Raw genomic sequence first — 16,671 nt, 5'->3', positions numbered from 1 at the left:
ACCTCACAACGACTAAACAGAACCTCATCCTTTCTAACAGGACTTAAAAAATCAGGAGAATTAAACAGGGCAGACTTTAAAAATATGAAACCAGATGGATCCAGTGCCACGCTTTTACGGATTACCAAATATACGCAAATTTGGGGCCCCCTCAGACCCATAGTCTCTCTACCTGGCACACCAACATACAGACTAGCCAAGGAACTCCTCCAAAAACTAAAACACCTAATTGAAGATTCACTCCACCCAAAAATTCCTGAACACCATCAAAGACACCAAGAAATAATGGTCTCCTTTGACATTACAGCCCTTATCACATCAATTAACATCGACCTGGCCAAAGAAACACTGGCATCACTACTAGGAAAACCAATACCACAAACACCAGACAGCATCAACTTCATCAGCAAAGACACCATTCTCAAGCTAGTGCCTCACCACCCACTTCACATTCAATAAAATAAACCTACAAACAAGTCAACGGCACACCCATGGGATCACCAGTATCAGGGCTTGTAGCAGATGCAGTAATGCAGAGACTTGAACAAGTTGCCGTCCTATCTATCCAACCCAAACACGGGTCTGCTACAGGAATGACACTTTTGTCATCACAAAATGGAGCAAATTAGAGGAAACATACACCACCATCAACTATATCCTGACACTCATAAAATTCACAAAAAAGAGGAGGAGAACATCGCCAGACTCTCATTCCTAGATGAGACAATTGAACATACATTTAACAGAGAGCTTCAAACCAGCGTCTACAGAAAAACAACACACACGGACCAAATACATAACTTCAGAAGCAATCATTCCAGTACCCACAAACGGAGTTGCATCAAGACATTATTCCAACGAGCTGCATCACACCACAGCACCCAAGAACTGCAAACAGCAGAAGAAAAAAATCTACAGTGTTTTCAAGAAAAACAGTTAACCCAATAAACACAATCTGTCGATTCCTCAGAAAAAACCCAAACAGCAGACACAACGCAACCAAGAACTATAGCCACATGACCTTACATTAAAGACATATCAGAAATGACTTCCAGATGACTCAGACCCCTTGGCATCATGGTAGCTCATAAACCTTATCAACACACTTAAACAGCGACTAATGAACCATTAGATACTACCAGCAAAACTAATGCCGTTTACAAAATACCATGCAAGAACTGTAAAACAAAAAACACTACATCAGACAAACAAGCAGGAAACTTGCTACCAGGATATATGAACACCAACTGGCCACCAAAAGACACGACCCACTATCACTAGTTTCCATACATACAGACAAAGAAGGACACCACTTTGATTGGGACAATACACACATTCTAGGACAGGCAAAACAAAGACACGCATGAGGATTCTCAGAGGCATGGCACTCTAACCAGAACTCCATCAATAATCACATCAACTTAGGTCCCATCTACCTTCCCTTTGGAAAAAAAAAGAACCGGAAATGACATCACTCACCTTAAGGAACCAAGACCTATAAATAGAGAGGTGGGACATACCCGAGCACTTCACCAGAGACACTCACTAATGATGTTACCTAGTCATGGTGACGAAACGTTGAAAACAAACCTTCCAGCTCAGCAAGCTAACTTATACCCATATCATCAACCTGAACTACAAATCTTCCCAAAAATCACTAACTTTATTGTAGCCCCAATAATGTAGCTTGCTGCTACTGTCTAAAAACCAATACTTACAGAACATAGAACAGTACAGCACAGTGCAGGCCCTTCGGCTCTCGATGTTGTGCCTGCCTTCTATCCTACTCTAACATCAGACTAACCTACATACCCTTCATTTTACTATCCTCCATGTGCCTACCCAAGAGTCACTTAAATGTCCCTAATTTATCTGACTCTATTACCACTGCTGGCAGTGCATTCCACACACCCACCGCAAGTAAAGAACCTAACTCCAATTACTTTAAAAATATGCCCCCTCATGATAGACCTTTCTGCCATGGGAGGAAGTCTCTGGATATCCACTATCTGCCTCTCAACAACCTATAGACCTCTGCCAAGTCACCTCTCATCCTTCTTTACTCCAATTAGAAAAGCCCTAGCTCTGTCAACCTTTCTTCAAAAGACATGCCCTCAGTCCAGGCGGCATCCTGATAAATCTCCCCTCCACCCTCTCTAAAGCTTCCACATCTTTCCTATAATGAGGCAACCAGAACTGATCGCAGTATTTCAAGTGTGCTCTAACCAGGGCTTTATAGAGCTTGCAGCATAACCTTGTGGTTCTTAAACTCAACCCCCCCTGCTAATAAAAGCCAATACACTATGTGCCGCCTTAACAAATCTATCAACCTGGATGGCAATTTTGAGAGATCTGTGCACATGGACTCTAAGATCCCTCTGTTCCTCCACGCTGCCAAGAATCCTGCCTTTAACCCTGTATTCTGCATTCAAATTTGACCTTCCAAAATGAAGGACTTCACATTTTTCCAGGTTGAATTCCATCTGCCACTTATCAGCCCAGTTCTGCGTCCTGAATGTGTCTTGTTGCAACCCACAACACCCTTCCACATTGTCCACAGCTCCACCAGCCTTCATGTCATTGGCAAACTTACTAACCCACCCTTCCACTTCCTCATCCAGATTTATAATAGTCACAGAGCAGAGGTCCCAGAACTGATCCATACGGAACAAACTGGTCACTGAACTCCAGGCTGCATATTTTCCATCTACCACCACCCTCTATCTTCCATGGGCCAACCCATTCTGTATTCAGACAGATAGGCTTCCCAGTATCCCATTCCTCCTTTTTTTTCTGAATGAGCCTACCGTGGGTAACCGTATCAAACCGATAAGGGCTTATGCCCGAGATATCGATTTTCCTGCTTCTCAGATGCTGCCTGACCTGCTTTGCTTTTCCAGCACCATATTCTTGAACCTGGTCAAACGCCTTGCCAAAATCCACGTACACCACATCCTCTGCTTTACCTTCAACGTATTTTGTCACATCCTTAAAGAATTCAGTAAGGTTTCTGAGGTATGACCTGCTGCTCTGAAAGCCATGCTGACTATCTCTACTTGGAAAATCATAGTTTGATTAATCATAAATCCTGTCTCTCGGAATCCTCTCCACTACTTTGCCCACCACTGACGTAAGACTGACTGGTCTGTAATTCCCAAGATAATTCCTATTCCCTATCTTGAAGAAAGGAATAGCATTTTCCACCCTCCAATCATCTGGCACTACTCCTGTGGAAAGTCAGAATGCAAAGATGATCACCAAAGGTGCAGCAATCTCTTTCCTTGCTTACTGTGCTAACCTCGGGTACATCCCGGCTGGTCCAGGTGATTTATCTATCCTTGTGTTTTTCAAAATTTTCAGCACATCCTCCTTCCTAACATGAATCTGTTCCAGCACATCAGTCTGTTTCATGCTGTCCTCAGAAACATCAAGCTCCCTCTCAGTAGTGAATACTGAAGCAAAGTATTCATTAAGGACTTGCCCTACTTCTTCCGACTCCAGGTGCAAGTTCCCTCCACTATCCCTGATCGGCTCTACACTTGCTCTGGCCATCCTCTTGTTCATCTTATTACTGTAGAACACCTTAGGGTTTTCCTTAATCCTACCTGCTAAAGCTTTTTGATGCCCCCTTCTAGCTCTCCTAACTCCATTCTTCAGTTCCTCCCTGGCTGCCTTGCAACCCTCTAAAGCCCTGTCTTATCCTCCCCTCCTCAATGTTAAGTAAGCTTCCTTCTTATTGTTGACTAGATGTTCCACATCCCTTGTCACCCAAGGTTCTTTCACCCTACCATCCCTTCCTTCCCTCGGTGCTGGACAGGTTTGTCCCACTATCAGCAGGTGCTTCTTAAACAACCTCATAATAAAGTGACTGCGCTTTTCCTGTTTATGACCTACACCCATACTGACAAACCCTCCTTGACTATCTCCCTTACTGCAGCTGTGATACTGTCCCTGATTAGCAATGCCACTCCTCCACCTCTTTTTAACTCCCTCCCCGACTATTCCTTTTGATACAGCTAAATGCTGGAACATCCAACAACTAATCCTGACCCTGTGATATCCAAGTCTCCATAATGGCCACCATATCATATTTCCAAATACTAATCCATGGTCTGAGTTTGTCATCCTGATTCCTGATACCTCTTGCATTAAAATAGACACATTTCATCCCATCACACTGACTGCACCTTTTCCTTGTCAAGTGCCTTTCCTTCCTCACGAGTCTCTGCACACTGCGTCTGGCCATTCACTACCTACTCCATCATCTGATCCATGGCTCAGGTTCCCACCCTCCTGCCAAACTAGTTTAAAACCTCCTGAAGAGTTCTAGCAAACCTTCCACCCAGGATATTGGTGCCCCTCCAAGTCAGGTGCAACCTGTCTTTTTTGTACAGTGTCACGTTCCCCAAAAGGTATCCCAATGATCCACATATCTGAAAGCCACAGCGGCCAGATTTCTGGCACTGAGCCTGGTTCTGTGGCTCAGAAGAGAAGGGGGAAGAATTGTGATAAAGCTATGTGGCCTATTGTAACTGGTTTAGGCTGTAGCTTGATTTACATGCAGCAACAGATTGTCACACAAGAACTTGGTATACTCATGTCGGTTTCTGTTGATTTTAACGTATTGCATGTCTGTTGTATTGGCAGACATACTGTAGCACCAACTGTTCCACACCTCATACTATTATTATCCATTTGGCTTCCTTTCAGAATAACAACAAAATTATTTCCGAATTGTCTAAAACCTCTTTAAAATACACAATCATATAATGTAACAATAATAAAACAAAGTTTGGGAGAAGATTTGTAGCTCGGGTGCTCGTTGTTGTGGTTCTGTTCGCCGAGCTGGGAATTTGTGTTGCAGACGTTTCGTCCCCTGTCTATGACATCCTCAGTGCTTGGGACCCTCCTGTGAAGCGCTTCTGTGATCTTTCCTCCGGCATTTGTAGTGGTTTGAATCTGCCACTTCTGGTTGTCAGTTCCAGCTGTCCGTTGCAGTGGTCGGTATATTGGGTCCAGGTCGATGTGCTCATCCACAAATTCAAATCAGTAAGCACATCCACAGATTCAATCAATAAGCACATCGACCTGGGCCCAATATACCGGCCACTGCAATGGACAGCTGGAACTGACAACCGGAAGCGGCAAATTCAAACCACCACAAATGCTGGAGGAAAGATCACAGAAGCACTTCACAGGAGGCTCCCAAGCGCTGAGGATGTCACCACGTCTGCAACACAAATTCCCAGCTCGGCGAACAGAACCACAACAATAATAAAACAGCTGTGAGTAGTTTTGAACTTTTCTATTTTTATTTTAAGGTTTGTGATTGTTCAATTTAATTTGCTGATTTATCAATCTTTCTTTTCTCTTATAGTGATACAGTAATGTACAGTCTTAACAAGACTAATGTATTGCTTTGTTCTCTTGCAGTAAAATCTGTGTTCTTTGTAATCTGACCACAGTGCCAACAGATATAGAGGTTAGTGTCTGATATTCAGCATGTACACAGCCTTATGTTACAATGGAGATTTTCAACACTTGCCATTTTTTCAGCAGAATATTTTAAGTGATTTAGAAAACCCCTTTAACTGCAAACATAAATCTGTGTAGTATCCTATGTATTATTGTTTCATGTAAAACCTTCTGGGTAAATATAATGTACCTGTAAGTGTTTTTTTGGCAATTGAATCAGACACCTAAATTAGATGAGTTGTTTATATTTCTGTGATTTTTTTTCATGTAGGCACTGTGAAGATATGAATTGATGTGAACTTGATATCTGTTCCTTAAATTAATACTTTTAGAGTAGTTAGCTTGCGTGATGAAGATGTGACTGTTTACATGTAACATTTTAATGTCACACTAGTAGAAGATGGAAACACAGGCTGCCAAGTGAGAATGTGTAATAGATTTTTTATCACACTCAAACCAGGATGTTCATATACTCGTAGAACTCTTGTAAGTAAAACTGCTGTTCTTTCGAAGCAGTCAGACTTGAGTATATGAACATTTGTTAAGATGGCTAACATGTATTAAAATCAATGAGGTTAAGCTTGAATTCACAAGCAGATGATGCTTCAAATAAAATTTCTCAAACTTGAGGTCGCTTCTTAAAAATTGGGGTTGCCAATTTAAAACCGAGATGAGATGAATGTTTTTCTGAGGTTTGAGGGTGTTTGGAACTCTCTTCCTGAAAAGATGGTGGAAGTAAAGCCCTTGAATGTGTCATGTCCCACTGGAGGAGTGCACTAGAAATAAAGTCCCACTATTCCTGGTATCGTGACAAATGTTAAGATTTAATTAAACTACCTCATATCCCATTTTGCCTCTGACTTGCTATTAATTAGAATAAAAAATAATCCACACCAAATTACTACAATAACAAGAAAAAATTATTGCAAGACTCTTAAATTTAAAAAGAGCAGTTTAAAAAGGCATGATTTCTAGTTTATTTCTTGGACTTTACCCCTCTCAACTAACATGCGCAAACAAACACATCTTATGAGTGGAGAGACCAAATAGCTAGAGGAACATAATTCTGCATCATTGGTGTAAAATTACAAACCTAAAAGGGTTGGTTCTACAGTCCTTTTCCTTCCTTCAATGATGTCCTGAGGTTATTGGCCCAGTGATGATCAATCATAGTTCACTGGTTGCTTGGTTGGACTCAGGGTCATTTTGGTGTCTTTGTATTTCTTTCAGCGTTTCTAGATGTTTGCTTTACTGCTCTTTTGACAGAAAATTGGAGAGAATAACATTACAGAGTAAGGGGAGAGAATAAGATTGATGCAGTTAGCTATGAAGTGCTCTTGCTTCTCTCCATTTCAGTCTCCTCACTGAGTGTGTAGTAAACTACATCCTGGCCATTCAGGGATCTGTTGAGTTGAACTGTCCTGAATTCATAACAACTGGTGCCACTTAAAAATCAAAAAAAATCTCTGGGAAGATGTGGCTTCAACATACAGTTAGTCTTGTTTTATCTGGGCACTGTCTCTCAAAAGTACCATTGTTGCACATACATCAGTTAGCTTCTTTTTTTCTAAAGCTGCAATTAACTCCTCGCGTTGTCCACTTTTTAAAGCAGTGTCTGTTCTTCTCATTTTCAGACGATAGTCCAAACAAGTAAAATGGTGTGGTATCTTACAAAAATGTTTCACTGTAAAAATAATCAGGGTGGGTGGGAATGTGGATTTGAGATTGCAGTCAAATAAACCACGATCTTGAGCTTAATTGATGTGGAGCCAGCTCAAGGGGCCGATTGGTCTACTGCTCCTAATTTGTTTGTAGAGTTCTAGGAGCCACACTGGTATGATCTCCATGTGTTACATGTGTATTTGCCTTTGGAAATGGCTTGCAGTATTACTTGGGTTTATCATGTTTGCCTAGTCCACCATTCATTTGATAATTCATTGGCTAAATTATAGTCTCAACTGCTGAACATGATGATTGGCTAAAAATAAATAAAAGCAATTTCAGGATGTTTCTGAATTTGCATCTTATTGGAGAGGAGATCAGATTGCCTGTGGTCAAGATTTGTGTTCTAAAGATTTGATTATATTGTTTTAGGCAGGTTCTCATGGCATAGTTTGAATGTATAGTGAAGTATTAGTTCAGCCTAAACAATGATTGTCATCCTATTATCCATGCAAGAACTATTCTCAAATGTTCTTCTTGCTTTCCATTTCTCTAATCCCATTTTGTGTGTGTATAGCGTGAGCAAAGAGCTAAAAATAATTTGCATAGGTGCTGCTTTGTATTGATGCCATAGATCCTGTGATTACACAGTGTATTTTTTTGGACGACGGCGTGTTTTGTACACTCAAATTAATATTTAACACATTTTAATGTAGAAAAAAAACATTTGTTTCAGGTTTCTTTACAAGTCCTCGATGCCGTTGTTTGCTATAACTCTTTGCCTTCTGAGTCTCTTCCGGGATTTATCATTACGCTTTGCCGCACGGTCAATGTCAAGGAGTTTTGTGAGTCCTGTTGGAAGGTAACTTGATTTAGCACTTGTGTCACAATGCAAGTGTAAATATTGGAAATCACTTTTGAAAATTAGATTAACTCCCCTAAGAAGTTCGTCCACAGGCTATGTTTACAAAGGTGTTGCCAACAGCTTTGCCATTATTTGGCAAGTATGAGTATCAAAATGATACTTGATAAGTAATAAAGCCTTAAAATTCTTATGTAAACAATTGCAAGCACCCCTTGCAGATGTTTGACGTTTCGAGCCATTTAGCTATTTAGAGTAAGACAACAGTGAACAAAGTATTTTGAAAAAAAACATTAATGACCCCTTTTCAGTTCACAATTATTTATGGTTGTTTTTAAAGTGCAAAAGTTTAACCTGTTGGCTGGCAGTAGCTGTTTCTGGTGAGTATGCAATTGCTCCAGAATTGGAAGATGCTTTTTTCTTTAAGACAACAGGTGACTTTATAGGTCGGCACATATCTGTTGATCAGATTGGCCTGTTTGTTCCCCTAAATTGTTATTTACAGATGAACGTCTTGGAGTTCCTGTATCAGGTAGAAATCACAATTGGGTCTGTGCTTACACCCATTGACACTATTGAATATTAGATGCATATTTCTGTGAGACAGCTCACTCATCTGATGTCAACTGTGCTCCATTGTTAAAATAAAGAATTGATGGACTGTATTGCATAGAATTTTGCACCCAGTACATAAATATATTTTAAGAGCAAAATAGGTATAATGTGTCTAAATATTGGATAGTTTTAGCACCTCAGTGTACACTGTATCTAATTGCAAGGACTTTGACATTGACCTAAATGCTCAAGAGTTTGTTCTTTTCCAGCTGATGCGCAAAGTCTTGGGAACTCATCTGGGCCACAGTGCAATTTATACAATGTGTCGCATTATGGAGGATAAGTATGGTTATATTTTTATTCTATACTTTTAATTAAAAGTGCTTGAAGTATTTCAGTAATTTGTCATTTTTTTTGAAATTGTTTCATATGTAGTAAAATGTATATAATTTTAGCTGCTCTTGGATATCCTGTCAATAATTTTTGATGTTTTAAACTTTGTTGTCCTAATGTTAGAGTGCACATGGATGATGCGGCTTTATTGAGAGGTGCAGTATTCTTTGTTGGAATGGCTCTTTGGGGTGCACATCGTCTCTTTACCCTGAAGAGTACCCCAACATCCGTTTTACCCTCTTTTTATAAGGTAAAACTGGGTTATCTTTTAACTAGACAGTAGCTTATTTTCCTAAAATGGGACTTTGAATTCATACTGTTTCCTTTTGACAGAAATTATTTGTGTTGCAGACTTTATTCCCTTGAACTTGTAAAGCCAATCCAATAACTGACATTAAAGAAACATTAATTTAGGGATCAATATTCAGCTTGCTTTCCAAATGTAAGCCAATAACATTGCTAAAAATATGAAAAGACACACTTGTGACTGTCAAATGTTTGTCTTACTCAACTGCCACCTTGTTAGAGAAACATAGAATATATGAGCAGCAGAAGGTCATTTGACCCCTAGGCTTTCTCCACTATTGAATATGATCCTGGGTGATTATCTAATTCAGTACTCTGTTCCTGCCTTCTCCCCACGTCTTTGATCTCTCATAAAAGGCCTTCCCCTTATCCTTGGGCACCAACCCCTGGTTCTTTGGATTCCCCAGGCATAGAGAACATCTTTCCTGCACCCACTCTGTTTAATCCTATTACAATTTTGTAGATTTCTATGAGAGACCCCCTAATTCTTCCAAGATGCCAAAGGCAGGTTCTTTACGCAGAGAGTGGTAAGGGCATGGAATGCAGTACCTGCTAATGTAGTCAACTCAGCCACATTAGGGAGATTTAAACAATCCTTAGATAAGCACATGGATGATTTTCTGTGCTGTGTTGTTCTATGTTCTATTTTCCCCACTGTCAACGTCAAGCTAACCAATGTACAATTCACTGTTTCCTTTCTGCCTCCCTTCTTAAATAGTAGGGTTACGTTAGCTGCCCTCCAATCCAGAGAAGTTTGGAAGATGGCAAAATCCTGGAATTCCCTCACTAATTGCATTGTGGGTCAATCTTCAGCAGGTGGACTGCATCGTTGCAAGGAGGCAGCTCACCACCATCTTCTCAAGGGCATCGAGGGATGGGCAGTAAATGATGGCCAGCTAGCAATACTCATATCCCACAAAGAAATGAATAAGTAAAAAATACTGTTATTTCTAAGGCCACTTCCTTGAGTTTTCTACAATGAAGGTTATCAGGACTGGGGATTTATCTGCCTTTAGTCCTGTTAGTTTCTTCAACTACTTCCCAACTAATATTAATATTAATTTCTTTCAGCTCTTCCTTCCCATTAGGCCCCATTATGTCTCTTCCTTTGTGAAGACAGAACTAAAGTATACATTTAATTGGTCTGCTATTTCTTTGTTGTAACCAGTTCTGTTGTCTCTAAGTAGAAGCGTTGCTAAAACAAGTATTTGCTTTTCTTTTACTTATCCAAATAGGGCCCTATGTAATAACTCAGTCTATGCTCAACATTTAATCAATGTCAGATAAGAAATCTAGTCAAAATTCATTATATACAGATTCATTATCAATACTAACTACTCCCACTGCAAACCAAAATTTAATACAACACGCTGTTTAGCTATGGTCATAGAGTCATAGAGATATATAGCAAGGAAATAGATCCTTCAATCCAACTCATTCATGCTGACCAGATATCCTAAATTAATCCAGTCCCATTTACCAGCACTTGGCCCATATCCCTCTTAAACCCTTCCTATTCATATACCTATCCAGATATCTTTTAAATGTTTGTAATTATATCAGCATCCACCACTTCCTCTGGCAGTGCATTCCATACACGCACTAGCCTCTGCATGAAAAAGTTGCCCCTTAGGTCCCTTTTAAATTTTGTCCCCTCACCTTAAACCTATGCCATCTAGTTTTGGACTCCCTCACCCTGGGAAAAGACCTAGTCTGTTTACCCTATCCATGCCCCTTATGATTTTATAAACCTCTACACGGTCACCCCTCAGTCTTCGACGCTCCAAAGAAAATAATTTCAGCCTCTTCTTTTAGCTTAAAACTTCTCAACCTTGCAATATCCTTGTGCACTGTAAATCTTTTTTGAACCCTTATTCAACAACAGTAACTTACTCAGAATTTTAGACACTCCCGAATTCATTCAGCATTAAAAACTCAGCTAATATTCCACACTAATCTAGTTAGTGTTGGGCACTTTGTAACTCAGTTAATATTAAACACTAATACTGACTATATTGATAATTCAGTAACTCAAGCAAAATTGGCAATAATTTTCAACAATAGCTGCTCTAACTTTGCTGATATTGGATACTTGGTGATATTTCAAATATTATTAAACTCTGTAACTGAGTCATTAGACAATTTGCTCAAATTGGAATTTGTATAAAAATAAATCCAATAAAATTGCAATTGGTGATTTTCTTTCAGGCTATGACAAGTGCCAATGCAGTAGTTTCCTATGAAATTGTCCTGTCTATCACTAGACTGATCAAAAAATATGGAAAAGAGTTGCAGGTGGTTACCTGGGAACAACTTTTAAATATTATTGAAAGGTTACTTCAACAAATCCAGGTGAGTTTGAAGTTGGATGTATTTGAATTTTAACATTTACCTTTAGGCTGAGCTTCTGGTTACTTGTTCTGTGTCCAAGGTGTACACTTGATTCAAATAAAGTTCTTTGGAGAGAGAAAAAATATTCACTCGACAACAGGTTAAACTGATCGTCAGTTAGTGTCAGCTGCTGTGCACTGTTCAATTTTATTCCCATTGTGAAGGTTCCTAAACTGTCAATCATTTCAGACATGTTTGTGATGTCAACAGGCATATTGGGTTTGAAATCAATTTTACAATGAGATTGTCATTAATTATTTAAAATATCACAGCATAGATTGAAACCAGTCTGCTCGTTGTGCTTGTACCAACAGTTTGAAACAGGTCATTCCTGTCTCCTCCTGCATAGTCTTGCAATGTTTTCCTTTTGAAACAAACATAGATTCGTAGAATCCTACAGCACGGAGACGGGCTCTTTGGTCCACGCCAGTCAAAATGTCTGTCCACACTAACTCCATTTCCCTGCACTTGGACCATATCCTTCTAATCCTTTCCTATCCATGTATTTGTTCAAATGCCTTTTAAATATTGTTAATGTACCCACCTCAACCACTTGCACTGGCAGCTCATTCCGTATACGTACCCACCCTCTGTTAAAAAAAAAATTGCCCCTCAGGTTCTCTTTTAGTCTTTCCCGACCCTTAAACTGATGCTGTCTAGTCTTTGATTCCCCACATTTGGGAAAACGACTGAGTGCATTCACCCTATCAATGCCACATAATCTTATACACCTCTATAAGGTCCCTCCTCAGTCTCCTATGCTCTAAACAAAAACGTCCTAGCTTGTCCAATCTCTCCCTATAGCTCGGATCATTGAGTCCAAGCAACATCCTTATAAATTTCTTCTGCACTCTTTCCAGTTTAATAACATCCTTCCTTTGGCAAGGTGACCAAAACTGACCACCATACTCCAAGTGTAGCCTCGCCAACGTCTTATATAACTGCAAAATAACTTCCCAACTTCTTTACTCGGTGCCCAGACTGATGAAGGCCAGTGTGCCAAAAGCCGCCTTCGCTGCCCTGTTTACCTGTGACTCTAAATTCAGAGAACTGTGAACCTGAACTCCAAGATCCCTCTGTTCCACTACACTCCTGACAGCCCTACCATGCACCATAAAATTCCTATCTTGATTTGACTTTCCAAAATGCAAGATCTCGCACTTATCTATATTAAACTCCATACGGCGCACTTCCCCAGCTGGTCACCCCCTACTGCAATGTCTGATAACCTTCCTCACTGTCCATGATACTGCTTATATTAGTGTCATCAACAAACTTACTAATCATGCCTTGTACATTCTCATCCACTCATTGATAGAGATAGCAAACAGCGATGTGCCCAGCACCGGCTCCTGACGCACTCTACTAGTCACAGGCCTCCAGTTCGACAAGCATCCTTTCACTATTACCCTCTGTTTCCTACCATTAAGCCAATTTTGTATCCAATTTGCCAGCCCGCCCTGGATTCCATGCGCTCTGACCTTCCAGAACGGCCTATCATGTGGAAACTTATCAAAGGCCTTACTGAAATCCATATAGACTGCGTCTACCGCACTGTCGTTGTCAACCTTCCTGATCACTACTTCAAAGAATTCTAACAAATTTGTGAAGCATGATCTCACTCGCAAAGCCATGCTGACTACTCGTAATCAAACCCTCGCTTACTTTTCAGAATACTGTTGAATCTGTTTCCACTGCCCTGTCAGGGTGGATCATGTAAGACTGAGTTCATTTAAAAAAAAAAGTTCTCCTATTGTCAGTCCTTTTGTTATTTGTGCTTTCATAGTCAAAGCTGCAAAGCTCAAATTTCCTTAAGCGTGGATGCCACAGGTTAGTGGTGACATTACTGGGCTCCTAATCAGTGAATTCAAATCCCTGGCAGTTTGAGAATTTGAGAATCAGTTTAAAAGAAATGAAGATACAAAAGACGATCGTGAAAATGTTAGTTTATTGGAATAAACCCATTGGCTCATTAATATCTGATCAAGAAAAAAGCTGTCCCCTTGCATGGTTTCAACATAATGAATCTTAGCAGTCATCTGAGATAGTCCAGTAAGGCTCATCATCATCAGGCAACGAATAGACAATTGTGCTTGGAATAACTATGAGCTTAAAAGGAAAAACATATTTCCTCTGTTTATTTGGTATTGGAACTTCACTTGCTTTTGATGGTGAATTCAGTTCCTTTTGTGTAAAATATTTCTAACTACTGCAAGTCTTGTTATAATTACCACTCTTTGGAATGAATTCAAATGACTTGCCTGTGACTCTTGCGTCCTGATATTGTGATTAGGTATTTGTTTAATGTACCAATCGTGTTTTCTTGTCCTAATTGTACTTTAGACACTGGGTAGCCATGAGCTGTCAGTTATTGTACATGAACTGTTAACCACTATAGAGGAGTTGTATGAGCAGAATGATTACCATGGTCCGCAGGAGCGATTATTCACACTGATTGAGAAGTGCTCTGATAAGAGACCGGTAAGAGTCGAAAATTACTTCAGTCACCCTTTTTAGTAAAACTACAATTTGTCTGAGTAGAAAATATTCAAGCTAACACATTCAGATAAATGCCAAACAGTTGCAAAGTATAATCTGTGCACATAACAAAACATAGAAACTAGAATTAGCCCAATACTCCTGGAATCTGCTCCTCTATTCAGTAATATGGTCAGTCTTGGTCTTTCCAAATAATGCATCTCAGCTGTAAACCACCAGATCCAAGGGACTGTCAGCTCTTAGTTCCCTCTGATACATCATACTTCTCTCTACTGATATTAATTTCCTCTGTCTCATTTGTCCTTTGGTAATCCATTACATTGAGTAATTTTTGCCTTCTACTATGAAGACAAGTACAAAATATTTGTTTATAGCCTCTATTATTTCTTATTCTTCATTTAAATTTCTCCTGCCTCAGCCTGTAAGGGATTATCAGTCACTTATTGTCGGAGTAAACATACACTGTGCACATATCTGAATTTGAAAGATCAAACCAAGCTGACAAGTCACCATCATGGTCCTGAGGTTCAGTTGCCTCGTGATAAATGACAATGACTTTTTGCTCTAAATTGTTCCAATCTTGCAAGGTTCAGGGAATGAGCCTATGAGATACTATAATCAAATGCTTGTTTTTCTTGTGACAAAGTTTAAGTACTAGTGTACATTAACATTCTATATATTTCTGCCTTAAATTATTAAGGAGGTCTCTGTCCTAACACTTGTATCCTACCGGGCTCAGTCTATTCATCCTGCAAAACACTACTGGATTCAAAATCTGCAGGAACTAATGGAGAAATTCTTCAGGTAAGCAGCTACCTTCATGACTGCAACTAGCCATGCCCAGTACTTATCTTAGTAATAGTTTCTGTCAGACTATTTTAGATAAATTCTGTGGAGTGGGAGGATATAGAAAATTTATGGTATTCAAAATAGACCAATTAATGCTTAGGATACAACTCTTTACCACTGCATTACATCTTGATTGAGATGAAGGTGTCCTGATGTACTATATAAGCTTCTGTTTCAGTTTTGTTTTTCACCTTCGATGTACCTTTTGGGCAATATGCACTTCCATTAATATAGAAAAGTAACTGCAGTTTATTTTTGTGTGAAATATTGCTGTGGTTAAATATTTTCTTAGTCCAATGTCGTCATATCTCTGCAGGAATGAGAATCGGAGCACCATTCGCAAGAAAGCTCTTGATGTTTTGTCATTTGTTTTGAGCATCAATCGGCAATTGTATGAAGTGAGTACGAGAGTTGAAGAGTGATGTTTAAAGTAGGGTAGAAACTCTGCATAACAGTGTGTTAAGATCACATCCATGGTCTGCCATAAAAATGGTACACTGCAGGTCAGTATTGCTGAACTTTCACCAAAACTGAATTTTATATGCAATGTATAGCTGTGGGGCATTCTAAGTGGAAGTGAAGTCCCACAGTGCAGTTAGGTGAGAGCATGATAGCAATCCAAACTCTGCATTTCTATGTCCTTGCAGTAGTGCAACCCTTGCCTAGTGAGCCCCTCATAAGTTTTTTAATTAAGTCTGCTTTTTCTTTAATCAGCTGAAGTATTTAAATTTGCAAAAGGGAACTTTGAGTTACAAATATCATACATTGAGTTTGAATTTGGATATTTTCCATTGGAATATTTGTATCCAGAGAAAAATATTGAGAGTGTACAAAGTTTTGTGGTATTGCTTGTTAATTCACGGCAAATGCTGTCTTGTTTTTTAAACAGGAGGAGCTGATTGAAGCTATAGTGATCCCCCAGCTAGGGCATATTGCAGATGATAAAGATCATATGGTACGAAAATTAGCCTCTCAGCTGCTAGTGGACTTGGCAGAAGACTGCAACACACCTCAATTTAATAATCTCTTGGATATTATAGAAAAGGTATTTTATGAGCACTACAGTCAATGTTAAGTACAGAGAGCGTTGGTGGTTTGATGATACAAGCCTGGTACATAGTGTGTGATTTGTTTCCGATTGATCTTTGCACATATTGCAAGAATTTGTTTCTGTCATGATTGTGTGATGTTAATGATATTTGACAATAGCTTTGATCAATTACACTGGAACCAAATCATGAAGTATGTGTTGATAAATCTAGAGACAAATTGTAACCTTTCAGGGTTTTAAACTTTGTGTATAATTGTTTATGATGTATTTGTTTGTCTGTAAGTTGAAAAAAACTTCTCTTTCTCTTTCAAGGTTGTTAATCGGCCACTCATTGACCCACCTGTTGTGGAAGCTGTGGAAAGTGATTTTTTATATGAATCTCCACTGGAGGATGTGAAGACAGCTGTCCTGGGGCTTCTAGAGATTCTTCAGGTTGAACATAAATCTCTTGCCTAATTCCATCAGGTCTTTTTGTTTTGAAATGTTCAGTTTATCATCAGTCATCTTCAGAGTTAAGTTGATGTGCAAATGTATTAGATGGATCATAATATTAGCATGGCATTTTACCCTCAGCGAACTGTACATCATGGAAACCATTTCACTTCTTCTGTCACCCACTTGTTGTCAT

General features: G+C 39.4%; 1 protein-coding gene across 5 annotated transcripts in view; it reads left to right on the top strand.

Annotated features, from left to right (window-relative positions):
- Positions 1–16,671, top strand: part of tsc2 (TSC complex subunit 2) — an 84,089-nt gene that overhangs the window by 17,161 nt on the left and 50,257 nt on the right. For all 5 annotated transcript variants that reach the window (XM_060840549.1, XM_060840548.1, XM_060840547.1 and 2 more), the window contains exons 7-16: positions 5,434–5,482; positions 7,874–7,999; positions 8,824–8,897; positions 9,071–9,197; positions 11,462–11,605; positions 13,988–14,125; positions 14,844–14,947; positions 15,309–15,390; positions 15,882–16,037; positions 16,356–16,475. In XM_060840549.1, the coding sequence (XP_060696532.1) occupies positions 5,434–5,482; positions 7,874–7,999; positions 8,824–8,897; positions 9,071–9,197; positions 11,462–11,605; positions 13,988–14,125; positions 14,844–14,947; positions 15,309–15,390; positions 15,882–16,037; positions 16,356–16,475 (1,120 nt within the window). The remainder of the gene's footprint in view (positions 1–5,433; positions 5,483–7,873; positions 8,000–8,823; positions 8,898–9,070; positions 9,198–11,461; positions 11,606–13,987; positions 14,126–14,843; positions 14,948–15,308; positions 15,391–15,881; positions 16,038–16,355; positions 16,476–16,671) is intronic.

The sequence above is a fragment of the Hemiscyllium ocellatum genome, chromosome 20 (assembly GCF_020745735.1).
Source record: "Hemiscyllium ocellatum isolate sHemOce1 chromosome 20, sHemOce1.pat.X.cur, whole genome shotgun sequence".
NCBI classification, from domain to species: Eukaryota; Metazoa; Chordata; class Chondrichthyes; order Orectolobiformes; family Hemiscylliidae; genus Hemiscyllium; species Hemiscyllium ocellatum.
Note: the sequence above shows the minus strand (reverse complement) of the source record. Positions and strands in the feature narration are given on the sequence as shown.